General features: G+C 44.7%; 1 protein-coding gene across 1 annotated transcript in view; it reads left to right on the forward strand.

The window, feature by feature from the left end:
• Window positions 1-3,038: 3,038 nt before the first annotated feature.
• LOC123999725 (integrin alpha-1-like) overlaps window positions 3,039-15,868 on the forward strand; it is a 92,075-nt gene continuing 79,245 nt past the window's right edge. Inside the window, exon 1 of the mRNA XM_046305751.1 lies at window positions 3,039-3,447. Within this exon, the coding sequence (XP_046161707.1) occupies window positions 3,405-3,447 (43 nt within the window). The 5' untranslated portion in view covers window positions 3,039-3,404. The remainder of the gene's footprint in view (window positions 3,448-15,868) is intronic.

Genomic DNA, 15,868 nt, shown 5'->3' on the forward strand with positions numbered 1-15,868 from the left:
CTGGACCCAAATAGCATTCTACCTGGACCCCAAAAGTGTTCTACCTGGACCCCAAAAGTGTTCTACCTGGACCCCAAAAGTGTTCTACCTGGACCCAAAAAGTGTTCTACCTGGACCCAAATAGTGTTCTAGCTGGACCCAAATAGTGTTCTACCTGGACCCAAATAGTGTTCTACCTGAACCGAAAAAGTGTTCTACCTGGACCCAAAAAGTGTTCTACCTGGACCCAAAAAGTGTTCTACCTGGACCCCAAAAGTGTTCTACCTGGACCCCAAAAGTGTTCTATCTGGACCCAAAAAGTGTTCTGCCTGGACCCAAAAAGTATTCTACCTGGACCCCAAAAGTGTTCTACCTGGACCCCAAAAGTGTTCTACCTGGACCCCAAAAGTGTTCTACCTGGATCCAAATAGTGTTCTACCTGGACCCAAATAGTGTTCTACCTGGACCCAAATAGCATTCTACCTGGACCCCAAAAGTGTTCTACCTGGACCCCAAAAGTGTTCTACCTGGACCCAAAAGTGTTCTACCTGGACCCAAAAAGTGTTCTATCTGGACCCAAAAAGTGTTCTGCCTGGACCCAAAAAGTATTCTACCTGGACCCCAAAAGTGTTCTACCTGGACCCCAAAAGTGTTCTACCTGGACCCCAAAAGTGTTCTACCTGGATCCAAATAGTGTTCTACCTGGACCCAAATAGTGTTCTACCTGGACCCAAATAGCATTCTACCTGGACCCCAAAAGTGTTCTACCTGGACCCCAAAAGTGTTCTACCTGGACCCCAAAAGTGTTCTACCTGGACCCAAAAAGTGTTCTACCTGGACCCAAATAGTGTTCTACCTGGACCCAAATAGTGTTCTACCTGGACCCAAATAGTGTTCTACCTGAACCGAAAAAGTGTTCTACCTGGACCCAAAAAGTGTTCTACCTGTACCCAAAAAGTGTTCTACCTGGACCCCAAAAGTGTTCTACCTGGACCCCAAAAGTGTTCTACCTGGACCCCAAAAGTGTTCTACCTGGACCCCAAAAGTGTTCTAACTGGACCCAAATAGTGTTCTACCTGGACCCAAATAGTGTTCTACCTGGACCCAAATAGCGTTCTACCTGGACCCCAAAAGTGTTCTACCTGGACCCCAAAAGTGTTCTACCATGACCCCAAAAGTGTTCTACCTGGACCCAAAAAGTGTTCTACCTGGACCCCAAAAGTGTTCTACCTGGACCCAAATAGTGTTCTACCTGGACCCCAAAAGTGTTCTACCTGGACCCAAAAAGTGTTCTATCTCGACCCAAAAAGTGTTCTGCCTGGACCCAAAAAGTATTCTACCTGGACCCAAAAAGTGTTCTATCTGGACCCAAAAAGTGTTCTGCCTGGACCCAAAAAGTATTCTACCTGGACCCTAAAAAGGTTTTTCTCCGGTCACAGCAGAAGAAACCTTTTAAAACCTTTTTTTTTTTTTACAAAAGTGTAACCGAATTTCTGGATGTTATTCCCCCTGTCTACCATAAGAAACCCACAAGGATCTTCTCTAGAACATGCATAGTGAATTAACTGTCACTAGGGTTAGGTAAGAGTCAACCATCATATCATAGGCACTGAATGTGTGGAAGTTGGCTTGCCAAGTCACCCATGGGACTTGCTTGTCATAACTTGTCATAAACCAGGAGCACACCCCCATACCTCTAAATCTTAATCTAATGTTATCCTGTTATTGCAACCCAAAAATTTAAGCAAATGTAATTTGTACAGATTGTATTATCGATAAGGAGATGGTAAAGACTATTTTCTTTACACGATAATGATAGAGCATTTGTCACGGCTGTTGAAGGAGGACCAAGGTGTAGCGTGGTGAACGTACATATTCTTTATTTATATGACACCGACAAAAACAAATTATCACTACAAAACAAACCGTGAAGCTAAAGGCTATGTGCCATGAACAAAGACAACTTCCCACAAAGAAAGGAGGGAAAAAGGGCTACCTAAATATGGTTCCCAATCAGAGACAACGATAGACAGCTGTCCCTGATTGAGAACCATACCCGGCCAAAACATAGAAATACAAAATCATAGATAACAAAACATAGAATGACCACCCCAAATCACACCCTGACCAAACCAAATAGAGACATTAAAAGGCTCTCTAAGGTCAGGGCATGACAGTATTAAAAAAAAACGAACTGAATGATCGTTAGCTGGCAAATATTCTTACTGAAATAGTTCCATCAACATTTCGTGTGACCTCAGTTGCTTTTATTGTTAATTGGTTTTCTTTGACATTATCAGGTAGTTGTCAGTCATCCCACTGCTGGCTTGCTTCTGACGCTAAGCAGGGTTGGTCCTGGTCAATCCCTGGATGGGAGACCAGATCCTGTTAGAAGTGGTGTTGGAGGGTCAGTAGGAGACACCCTTTCCTCTGGTCTAGAACAAATATCCCAATAATTGGAGACATTGCCCTGTGTAGGGTGCTGTCTTTTGGATGGGATGTTAAATGGGTGTCCTGACTCTGTGGTCACTAAAAATCCTGTGGCACTTATCGTAAGAGTAGGGTGGTTAACCCTGGTGTCCTGGCTAAATTCCCAATCTGGCCCTCATACCATCATGGTCACCTAATCATCCCCAGTCTACAATTGGCTCATTTATCCTCTCTCCTGTAACTATTCCCCAGGTTGTTGCTGTAAATGAGAATGTGTTCTCAGTCAGCCTACCTGATAGAATAAGGGTTAAAGTTGCCTATTTAAATGTGAAGTATCCGGTATAGGGCTGGGGGCACCTGCTATTTTCCCCTCAGTCCAAAGTTGTAGCAAAGTAATATCTTATCTTTTGAAATAGGCTACGGAACTTAACACTGGTGGCGGTGGAGTACTGGCAAAAAAGGTTGACATTTCCCAGACAAATTGGTTTGGTGGCGATTCCCCATTCCAAAATAACTAACTGCTATTATTTCCAGAGTCAGACGTCTCTGTCACTGGTTTTATTTGCATGGTAAGATTTTCCCATGGGTTGACTTGGCAAGCCAACTCCCACACACTCAGTGCCTATGATTTCAGGGTGAACTGAAGTCTTGGGTCCTGACTTCTTCTCCCGGTCCCGTCCACTCCACACAGTAGCCTACGCAGCAGAAGAGGATATGGAGCAGTGATGTACCGGGAGACCAGGAGAATAATAACACTTCTTTTTAAAAACGGAATAAATGCAAGTATTTAAGTGACAGTTACAGGGTTCCTCTTGCAAGTTTAAAATACTTCAAACGCAGATGCTAGCATGCAGGAAATGCCAGACTAATTCTCAGAGTAGTTCAATCACCCCTCACGCCTCTAGAGAGTTCTGTCTTCAGTTGAATATTGCGCGTCTGACGGGAAGGGCCGAAGAATACCAGCTCCAGCCGCCGTGGAAACTGATTATTCCAAGATGGTCCGGCAAATGCAATATTTGAAATTCGCGACAGCACTCGGTAGGTGATATTTTCTCTGAATATGCATGTTATCACCAGTTTATTAACCTACAAGCGAACAGCCTGTCGCGCGCGCATGTTTTAACTTGTGTGTGTCCACTATCCAGGTTCCTGTGCGCGTTCTACAGGCACACAGACATTAACCGTGTACTCAATTATTAATGATGCATCGTGACTCATAAAATCATCCATTAGGTGTAAATTGCTTTTACATTGAATTTACACTTTTTTAACCTCAAGTAAGCATGTTCATCATGGCTTATTTGAACGAACCTAAGAATCTGAACGGCTTTGAAATGATCCTCACCGGCTGGTATTTAGATGTGTGAAATTGGTCAATGTGATACAGTGGGGCACGACGCACATACAGTTATTTACTCATACGCTATACATTCTCATCTGTTGCTATTGGAACCCACTGCAATTACAGATAATTGTTTAGGAACATTTCCGATAGCCACGCCACCTATAACTCCGCAGTTATACGTAAAGTCATCAGTGGCTTACGGCGGGGGTGTGTGGTACTGCGGGGGGGGGGGGGTGTTGAAGCTTAATTTGGACACTTGTGTGAGTGGTGCAACTTCCTGTGAAAAACATTGGACATACAAAAGTGAAGCAAGTTTCTAGAACTGTCCTGGTTCCTATTAACTGAGACAGTCATAATGGCTTGGATTACATTTTGCCTTCAAAAAGTATTCAGACCCCTTTGATTTATTCCACATTTTGTTGTGTTACAGACTGAACTCAAATCTCACCCATCTACACACAATACCCCATAATGACAAAGTGAAAATGTGTTTTTTGAAAATAAAATGTCTCATTTACATAATATTCACACCACTGAGTCAATACTTTGAAGAAGCACCTTAGCAGCGATTACAGCTGTGTGTCTTTCTGGGTAAGTCTCCAAGAGCTTTCCACACCTGGATTTTGCAACATTTGTCCATTAATATTAAAACAATTTTCAAGCTCGATCAAATTGGTTGTTGCTCGTTGCTAGACAACCATTTTCAGGTCTTGCCATAGATTGTCAAGTAGATTTAGGTCACAACAGTAACTCGACCACTCAGGAACATTCACTGTCTTCTTGGTAAGCAACTCCAGTGTAGACTTGCCCTTATGTTTTAGGTTATTGTCCTGCTGAAAGGTGAATTCCTCCTCCAGTTTCTGGTGGACAGAAGACTGACCACTTTTTCTTCTAGGATTTTGCCTGTGCTTATCAACATTCCATGTATTTTTTATCCTGAAACCTCCCCAGTCCTTAAACATTACAAGCACACCCAAAAGATGATGCGGCCACCACTATGCTTGACAATATGGCGAGTGGTACTCAGTGATGTGTTGTATTGGATTTGCCCTAAACATAACACTTTGTATTCAGGTCAAAATGTTAATTGCTTTGTCAAATGTTTTGCACCATTACTTTACTGCCTTATTGCAAACAGGGTGCATGTTTTGGAATATTTTAATTCTGTACAGGCTTCCTTCTTTTCACTCTGTCATTTAGGTTAGTATTGTGGAGTAACTACAATGTTGTTGATCCATCCTTAGTTTGGTACACAACAAAATGTGGAAAAAGTCAATGGGGCTTGAATACTTTCTGAATGTAGGAATATTATTATCAACAATTTTAGTTTTTGTCTAAATTATGATGTCTTGTATTTCGGAATACAATCAGTGCTGGGATAAAATGGGTAGGTACCTACAGTAATAATAAGTAATCTGAAGTGAATTAAATGGAGTTCCTGTGTGGTGTTAGTCCAAAGCCAGACCTCATGTCACGCAACCAGGTGTGGGATTTCTGACACTGCCAGTAGTGTAATAAATGATCAATATAATTAGATTTTCAATATTCCAAAGACCAATTATTGACCGTTTTTACATTTGGAACTCCGGGCTTATCAATATGAACTCATTTCATTTTCAGACACTTTTAAAGCCTATTTTGTACCGGTGAGTATTTAAAAACAGATATGCCTGTTGCTGGTGTGGGAAGTCTCGCAGTGACTTGTGACTGAACACTCAGTTATAAGTCCAGCAGTACTGAATTAACTTCTCAGGTCATGTTCCTGTCGTTCTAAAAGGGGGAAAGTACCAACAATGTATTTGAGACTGGGTCTGCTTCCAAAATAGCACCATTCCCCATATAATGGCCTACTTTTGATCAGAGCCATGGGCCTTGGTCATAAGTAGTTCAATACATAGGGACTAGGTTGCCATTTGGGGCTTAGCCTGGGACTGGGTCTGAAACCTTGAAATGCTCCTCTGTTACTGTAAAGTCAACAGTGTGAGAGTCCCTCTTATTCTCAGATTCCTACGCTCACATGTGACATCGACTTGTCACCGGCTCGTGACCGTCATTAGAGAATTGAGTTAGAGATGCAGCTTGAGATAGAGGCTTACATTAGCCGCTATCACATCACACCAAGTTTGCGTCCCAAATGGTATCCTATTCCCCAGTTAGTGCACTACTTTTGAGCAGGGTCCGTAAATAGGGAATAGGGTGCCATTTGGTGCAAAGACCAAGAGTCTCCCTACTTAGGCTCTGGTTCCTCTCCCCACAGACCCCTGACTACACACCCAGACCCAGTTCATTAAACACCAAACGGAAGTAAACAGAAGGAAACAGGGAGAGACTACTTTTACATTTTCTGCTGCAAAACATTCTCCGTTCCATGCCCTAATGAATCTGACCCTAGACTTCTTTAGTTCAGATGGAACACATCTACAGTAGTGGGATAACTCATATCTCATCAGTTCCATGCCCCCACCCCCACCCCTCCCCTCCCCTCCTTGGAATAATGAATTTGTGAGGAGCTTTGTTTAGTGGTTATTGTCCTAGCTACTCGTCCTGAGTATTGAACCAATCTATGACCTTGTCTACCTCTGTGAGCTGCCTGATTGTTTTATGAATGAGGGGGGCTTGGCTGGAACCTACTGGTTGGGATCATATTCACAAATCCCATGTTATGCTAGAAGTGCCGCTCCAGCGTGGCCCAGGGGCCCACATGTGGTTATTGTAGTGGCGGCATTTGAACCTTATAAATTCCTAACGGAGATGGGAGTACAGGTGTTTTTGGTTTGGGACCTCGAGGAGAGCTCATCTGGCTTCAATCAGGGGTGTGTGGGACTGGGACAAGTGAACTTGCTCTGGACACTTGAAAACACGCGGATATGCTTAGCCATATGAATGTAAGAACACACACACGCACACAAACCACACACACTGATGTACTAACTCGTATACAGAATGGACGCACAAAGCTCTTGGACATGTAGATTACAGTGATGTTTGTTCTTGAGGATGAAGGTGTTGAGGAATTTTTTCTTCTTGCTCATAATCTTTAGCCACGGTGGTTGTAACACATCAGGCAGAACGTGGTACACAAGAGTGTGTATTCATGTATTGCAGATTGTTTCTTAAATCTCAAATTCTGTCATTATGTTTTTTTTGTCAGTCTCAATGTCTATAATCAATTTATGGGATGTACAGTAGGGCTTATGTAGCCAACTCATAATAACACATTGTGTACATTCACATATTCATGTTACTCACAGATGTGTGTGGTATGATACTTACAAAGTGTGTTCATTGAACATCTGTACATCTGTTCACATACGCAATCAAGAAGTAATGTTTTTTGTCTTTCAAATGAACTATGCTTTTCAACTGAAATTTTAGGGAACGCTCTCAAAAATACCCAGAGAAGCAAATCCTCAGCAAGTGAGATTGTTCCCATCGCCATATATCAGCAGGTGTAAATAGGACCACAGTGTATCTCCCACCCCACAGTGTATCTCCCTCCCCACAGTGTATCTCCCACCCCACAGTGTATCTCCCTCCCCACAGTGAATCTCCCTCCCCACAGTGAATCTCCCTCCCCACAGTGTATCTCCCTCCCCACAGTGTATCTCCCTCCCCACAGTGTATCTCCCTCCCCACAGTGTATCTCCCTCCCCACAGTGTATCTCCCACCCCACAGTGTATCTCCCTCCCCACAGTTTATCTCCCTCCCCACAGTGTATCTCCCTCCCCACAGTGTATCTCTCCCCACCTCCCTCCCCACAGTGAATCTCCCCACCTCCCCACAGTGTATCTCCCTCCCCACAGTGTATCTCCCTCCCCACAGTTTCCCCACATATCTCCCTCCCCACAGTGTATCTCCCTCCCCACAGTGTATCTCCCTCCCCACAGTGTACCTCCCTCCCCACAGTGTATCTCCCTCCCCACAGTTGATCTCCCTCCCCACAGTGTATCTCCCCCTACAGTGTATCTCCCTCCCCACAGTTTATCTCACTCCCCACTGTTTATCTCCCTCCCCACAGTGTATCTCCCTCCCCAAAGTGTATCTCCCTCCCCACAGTTGATCTCCCTCCCCACAGTTGATCTCCCTCCCCACAGTGTATCTCCCTCCCCACAGTGTATCTCCCTCCCCACAGTGTATCTCCCTCCCCACAGTGTATCTCCCTCCCCACAGTGTATCTCCCTCCCCACAGTGATCTCCCTCCCCACAGTGTATCTCCCTCCCCACAGTGTATCTCCCTCCCCACAGTGTGATCTCCCTCCCCACAGTGTATCTCCCTCCTCACAGTGTATCTCCCTCCCCACAGTGTATCTCCCTCCCCACAGTGTATCTCCCTCCCCACCTCCCTCCCCACAGTGTATCTCCCTCCCCACAGTGTATCTCCCTCCCCACAGTGTATCTCCCTCCCCACAGTTGATCTCCCTCCCCACAGTGTATCTCCCTCCCTACAGTGTATCTCCCTCCCCACAGTGTATCTCCCTCCCCACTGTTTATCTCCCTCCCCACAGTTTATCTCGCTCCCCACAGTGTATCTCCCTCCCCACTGTTTATCTCCCTCCCCACAGTTTATCTCCCTCCCCACTGTTTATCTCCCTCCCCACAGTGTATCACCCATCTCTTCACCACTAGACAAGACCAACAGTATACATTTGAAGAGTTTCATTCCAAATAGATGGTAAATTATTGGTAAATTTGCTTTTTATTTCAATAAATTATCAAAGAGATTGGTGTGTTTTTTCACCATCTATTGATGGCATGGGGTTGTTCAATGACAGACATGTATTTGTTTAAAATCTTGGATTTACTGGTTTTCATTTCAGAGACAAATAATGATAGGTTTTACACAAATGTAACAAATAAGTAAATTTTTTATAAAGAAATGTAAAATATTATACATTTGTGACATCAATGTAAAACTTTTTTCATTTGATGATTTAGTCATTTAGCATATGCTCTTATCCAGAGCAGCTTACAGTAAGCACATTCATCTTAAGATATCTAGGTGAGACAACCACATATCACAGTCAAATATACAGGATACGAACATTACATTCCAGCTAAACAATGGACATATAGCATTTAGCAACAACAACAAAAAAACACATTGTCTAAAATCAATGAATAAAACATCTGAGAATAGATACATTTTACACACACATGAAAATATCCATAAGCAATCATTTCTGGTGAAAAAAATATATATAAACAAATTGGTGCATATAGCATTTTGGAAATAAACTCTTAATTTCTTTCACTGTCTGAAGCTTCCTTTATGTATGGAATGCTGCTGCAGCTGATTTGATTAAAGAGCTAATTCATTGGCTGTTTGAAGACGAGTGAAGGGTTGGAGGCCGGGCAGTTTGTCTGAAGACATTAGTGGTCTGGCTGTATTTATGAGTCTGGAGAAGAGGAGCCAGTCTGAACTGAACCCACAGACCAACAGTGAATCTTTCCCATAGCAGCATCATCCTCTATAAGTAGTTCACTATGCAGATACAGTAGATGTTTGCAACCGCTGCTAATTTAATATGCACTGTATATTCCAAAATAAGATCATCATGTATTTTCATTCAGTGAACTCCAGCATGCCTCATTCAATGGAACCAATGGAATAGTCCCAAAAAGTGCAAATCCACCCATCTGGCTCTCCAGGCAAGTTCAATAAAATTATTTGAAATCATTTTGAACCCAGGTCAGGGTATACCAGTGGAGTGAGAGAAGGAGTGATGGTCAAGCTTTGTCCAACAGACAGGCTGCCACTCAGTCCCCTTAACCCTGGCCCTGGCATTGAGGGTCTCTTCTCCCCCTTTGCTTGGTCGGTCGTAAATCCAGAGCATCCCCTGGCAGAAGCGCCAGATCTCCCAGAAGATCTCACTCTGAACGTCTCCCTCCATACTTGGAGCCTAAAAAAACACATTCCTTTACTGGCTGTCTGATGGGCTGACCCACTGTCTACTGTCTTCTCTTTTATTGGCTCACATGAGACGCTGGAAGCAAGCAGCTTGTTGTTTGTTACTGAAAACTAGAAACTACACTCTTAAAAAAGTGTTCCAGAAGTGTTCTTTGGTTGTCCCCATAGGAGAACCCTTTTTGATTCCAGGTAGAACCCTTTTAGGTTTCACATGTAAAACAAAAGGGTTCTACCTGGAACCAAAAATGGTTCTTCAATGGGTTCCCCTATGGGGACAGCCAAAGAACCCTTTTATGTTCTAGATAGGATAATTTTTTCTAAGAGTATAGATATCAAGAAGGTTTTATTTGAGAGGTTACATCAATATGGCATGGCAATCCCAGAAATGAAATACGAGAACTGAAAAATATGACTAAATATGACTTCATGAGACTCCACAAACAGTCAACATGTAAATATTGTAACAAGACATCAGGTAAAATAAACAAGACCATGTGTGTCCAGGGAATAGTATGTAGTGTCTAGTATCTGCTGACTGTAACAAGACATCAGGTAAAATAAACAAGACCATGTGTGTCCACAGTCCCAATAAGGGGCCTAGCCCACTGTAAGTTGATCCCATGTCTTGACAGATCCCATATACTGGTGTTTACAAAGCTTTTAAGAGCTCAGATGAGTAATGTTTGCCATTGAGAAAAATTACCTTGTGGAAGGGTCTAGCTCGGGCATACCAAACAACCTCTATCAAACATCACTGTTACTGTATGCCAATAGACACAATTACTGGCTTGGAAAGCAGCCAACTATAATGCTTTGTAGGAGTTTCATGTCAATACACTTGCAATCATTTAACTGGACAAATAATTGGTTTGGAACTATCAAAACCTTTGTGCTGAATGTAAAATATGACAATCTTGCCGCCAGGAAACCTCAGTAGAATTGATAGGAAAACATTTCCTGAAATTCCACCAACACCTCTCCTGTGTTACACGTGGAGAGAGGACGCGTGACCATTGTTATTCTCCCTTCCATGACAGCTACAAGACCCTCTCCCTTTGACAAATCAGATCACGCCTCCATCTGCTCTTCCCCGCATATATACAGAATATATACAGAAATTGAAACAAGAAGCACCTGTGATAAGGACTGTTCAGCGTTGGTCTGGGTGGCTCTGTAGCTCAGTTGGTAGAGCATGGCGCTTGTAACGCCAGGGTAGTGGGTTCGATCCCCGGGACCACCCATACGTAGAATGTATGCACACATGACTGTAAGTCGCTTTGGATAAAAGCGTCTGCTAAATGGCATATATTATATTATTTATTATTATTAATCAGAATTCATGCTACAGGACTGTTTCTCGATCACGTGGACTGAGAAATGTTCTGGGTCACCTCTGGAAATAACATTGACAACTACACTGACTCTGTCACTGGGCTCATCAGATAGTGCATAGAGGATGTTGAAACAGTGATGATTAAAATGTAACAAACCAAAAACTGTGGATAGATGGCAGCATTCGTGCAAAACTGAAAGCACGGCCTTGACCGGGAGACCCATGAGGCAACGCACAATTGGCCCAGCCTTGTCCAGGTTAGGGGAGGGTTTGGCCAGCCAGGATTTTCTTGTCCCATTGTGCTCTAGCGACTCCTTGTGGTGGGCCGGCCACCCGCAAGATGACTTCGTTCTCCAGTTGGACACGGTTTCCTCCAATACATTGGTGCGTCTGGCTTCCAGGTTAAGGAAGCAATGAGTCAAAAAGCAGGGCTTTTGGGCTCCTCATGTGTTGGATTCCACCATGTATTGGATTAATCTCCATGTAATGAAACATATTAGGGAAAAAAGCCAAGTTTCTCCCTTAATTCCTTTCAAATAACAATCGTGACTCTCTGTTGGGACTGGAGCAGGTGTGACGGCACATTTAGAGTCCAGTCATCTAGCAACCCCAAGGTCGTGACCTCTGGTGACCCCGGTCCCAGAGCCTCAAGAGACCCACCTCACATGAAACTGGGAAGGAGAGGTGGGGAGGATGGGTGAGAAGGGGTAGGAGGGGAAGAGGACTGTGGGAGGTGAGGGAGGTTGGGAGGTTGGTTGTCTTCACTTTAGCACAACAATAAGAACAACAACAGTGGGAGAGACACTAGAGACACGCCAGGCACCAGCTACAGCAACCAGGGTCGTTAGGTTCACAAACAAACACCAGCTCTGAGAAAAGATAAGAAGCTCCACAAAGCTCTGAGGGGAAGGAAAGTCAAGCTCTTCAAATGTCAAGATATAGGATATTAGACATTGTGCTTTTTTTCTGATGAAATGTAATAATCCGGCCATGGAAAATTGTATTTCTGGTATGTCTTGATTGTGTTAAGAGTAATCCTGTTTTACACAATGCTCCAAAAAACCCCCCAGAAAACTCTGTCCATGGTACTCTGGTGTTCCGATGCACTATCAACACCCCACCAAAATAAGCACACACACACACACACACACACACACACACACACACACACACACACACACACACACACACACACACACACACACACACACACACACACACACACACACACACACACACACACACACACACACACACACACACACACACACACACACACACACACACACACACACACACACACACACACACACACACAGGCTGTTAGCAGATACACAAGGCCACTGAGGGGTGTGTGCATGTGGGTGTGTGTGCATAAATGTCTGCATGCGTGCATGCATCTGTATCTGTGTGTGCGTCTGTGTGTGCTTCAGCCCTGCATCATCTGTGCACCAGGCCTCAGAGCAGTGATCTGACCAGCCCTCAACCCTCCTCTCTTTCCTCTCACCCCCAGCAGCAAGAGGCCAGACCCATCTATCACTGTGGCATCCCACAGAGATGATGTACAGGCTGCACGGGGCACCTCGTTCACATTATCCACAGTATTCAGCTACTGCAGGGAAACACACAATCCACTGCACCACCATGTTGTTCTTCTCCAAAACAAATGTTTTTTTCTTCTTCTGATTTTCTCTTCTGATCTAGGCCAGGAGGGCAATAATGCAACACACACAACACACAAAGTGTTTCACTTTCAGGTCAGGGAAACCTACTTGCAAAGCATTTAAACATTCTTCATGATGGATCAGCCTGGCTTATGTACATGGCCCTGAACTTTGACCCATGGAACACGAGAAAAGTTAGCTAGTTCAAGTTCACACAGTTCCTACACTGAGTTATTACTGTATAGTTACAGATGATTTACGGTTGATGAGAAGCACATCTATTTATTGATAATGATGTGGGTTAGAAATGGCCTCTTGATTGTTACTGATCACCTGTAAAATATGAGAAACATGTATTAGAGTTTGAGTTTGGGGCGTCGTCATATGGTTTGGCGCGGAAACCCATTGTTGAGCGTTTCAGAATCACCGATATTCACTAATTACATTGACACAGTCAGAACGTTACCTGGTGATATGGTGCTGCTAGTGATAGACAACATACTCAGAATGTTACCTGTTGATATGGTGCTGCTAGTGATAGACAACATTTAGAGACAAAATAAAGACAGCGGAATTGACAGAAAGTTTGCATACATTATATACAACTAGGTAGAGTGAGCATAGAGCTATAAGAGAATGAGCAGATATACACATGTACTGTGGGTATACCAGTGGAGGCTGCTGAGGGGAGGTTGGCTCATATACTATATATTCAAAAGTATGTGAACACTCCTTCAAATTCGGCTATTTCAGCCACACCCTTTGTTGACAGGTATATTAAATTGAGCACACAGCCATGCCATCTCCATAGACAAACATTGGCAGTATAATGGCCTTACTGAAGAGCTCAGTGACTTTCAACGTGGCACCGTCATAGGATGCCACCTTTCCAAAAAGTCAGTTCATAAAATTTCTACCCTGCCAGAGCTGCCCCGGTCAAATGTAAGTGCTGTTATTGTGAAGTGGAAACGTCTAGGACCAAAAGCGGCTCAGCCGTGAAGAACGAACGGGACGGAACCAACAAGTGCTGAAGAGCGTAGCGCGTAAAAATTGTCTGTCGGTTGAAACACTAACTACCGATTTCCAAACTGCCTCTGGAAGCAATAATTGTTTGTCGGGAGCTTAATGAAATGGGTTTCCATGGCCGAGCAGCAGCACACTAGCCTAAGATCACCATGGGCAATGCCAAGCGTCGGCTGGAGGGGTGTAAGGCTCACCGCCATTGGACTCTGGAGCAGTGGAAACGTGTTCTCTAAAATTATGAATCACGCTTCACCATCTGGCAGTCCGACGGTCGAATCTGGGGTTGGCGGATGTCAGGAGAATGCTACCTGCCACAATGCATAGTGCAGCGGGTAGACACAGACCCAAACCAGTTGGTGATGGAGGGGGTGAGGATGGACTGATCCGTAAGGGAGATATCCGACGAGTGTCGGAGCCGGTCTTAGTCCTGTATTGACGCTTTGCCTGTTTGATGGTTCGTCGAAGGGCATCGCAGGGCTTCTTATAAGCTTCCGGGTTAGAGTTCCGCTCCTTGAAAGCTGCAACTCTACTCTTTAGGTCAGTGCGAATGTTGCCGGTAATGCATGGCTTTTGGTTGGGGTATGTACGTAGTCACTGTGGGGACGACGTCCTCGATGCCCTTATTGATAAAGCCAGTGACTGATGTGGCGTACTTCTCAATGCCATCGGAAGAATCTGTCTGTGCTAGCAAAACAGTCCTGTAGTTTAGCATCTGCTTCATCTGACCAATTTTTTATAGACCGAGTCACTGGTGCTTCCTGCTTTAATTTTGCTTGTAAGCAGGAATCAGGAGGATAGAGTTATGGTCAGATTTACCAAATGGATTGCAAGGGAGAGCTTTGTATGCGTCTGCAGGGAGATGAAGGTTGTCTATAGCTAGATGAAGGTTGCCTACAGGGAGAGGAAGGTTGCCTACAGGGAGAGGAAGGTTGCCTACAGGGAGATGAAGTTTGCCTACGGGGAGAGGAAGGTTGCCTACAGGGAGATGAAGGTTGCCTATGGGGAGAGGAAGGTTGCCTACAGGGAGTGGAAGGTTGCCTAAGGGGAGATGAAGATTGCCTACGGGGAGATGAAGGTTGCCTACGGGGAGATGTAGGTTGCCTAAGGGGAGATGAAAATTGCCTACGGGGAGATGAAGGTTGCCTATGGGGAGTGGAAGGTTGCCTATGGGGAGAGGAAGGTTGCCTACAGGAAGTGGAACGGTTGCCTACAGGGAGATGAAGGTTGTCTACAGGGAGAGGAAGGTTGCCTACAGGGAGAGGAAGGTTGCCTACAGGGAGAGGAAGGTTGCCTACAGGGAGATGAAGGTTGCCTACAGGGAGATGAAGGTTGCCTACAGGGAGATGAAGGTTGCCTACGGGGAGAGGAAGGTTGCCTACAGGGAGTGGAAGTTTCCTACAGGGAAATGAAGGTTGCCTACGGGGAGAGGAAGGTTGCCTACAGGGAGTGGAAGATTGCCTACGGGGAGATGAAGTTTGCCTATGGGGAGTGGAAGGTTGCCTATGGGGAGAGGAAGGTTGCCTACAGGAAGTGGAATGGTTGCCTACATGGAGATGAAGGTTGCCTACAGGGAGAGGAAGGTTGCCTACAGGGAGATGAAGGTTGCCTACAGGGAGATGAAGGTTGCCTACAGGGAGAGGAAGGTTGCCTACGGGGAGATGAAGGTTATAATAATAATAATAATAATAATAATAATATATGCCATTTAGCAGACGCTTTTATCCAAAGCGACTTACAGTCATGTGTGCATACATTCTACGTATGGGTGGTCCCGGGGATCGAACCCACTACCCTGGCGTTACAAGCGCCATGCTCTACCAACTGAGCTACAGAAGGACCAGAAGGTTGCCTACAGGGAGATGAAGGTTGCCTACAGGGAGTGGAAGGTTGCCTACAGGGAGTGGAAGGTTGCCTACAGGGAGATGAAGATTGCCTACAGGGAGTAGAAGATTGCCTACGGGGAGATGAAGGTTGCCTACGGGGAGATGAAGTTTGCCTACGGGGAGATGAAGGTTGCCTACAGGGAGAGGAAGGTTGCCTACGGGGAGTGGAAGGTTGCCTACGGGGAGAGGAAGGTTGCCTACGGGGAGATGAAGGTTGCCTACAGGAAGATCACAGGGTGTATTTGTTGTCTTTCTGTGAAATGTTTAAGCAGCTCCCTTAACTCCTATCCCAGCTTTGTGTT

This window comes from Oncorhynchus gorbuscha, linkage group LG16 (genome assembly GCF_021184085.1).
Source record: "Oncorhynchus gorbuscha isolate QuinsamMale2020 ecotype Even-year linkage group LG16, OgorEven_v1.0, whole genome shotgun sequence".
NCBI classification, from domain to species: domain Eukaryota; kingdom Metazoa; phylum Chordata; class Actinopteri; order Salmoniformes; family Salmonidae; genus Oncorhynchus; species Oncorhynchus gorbuscha.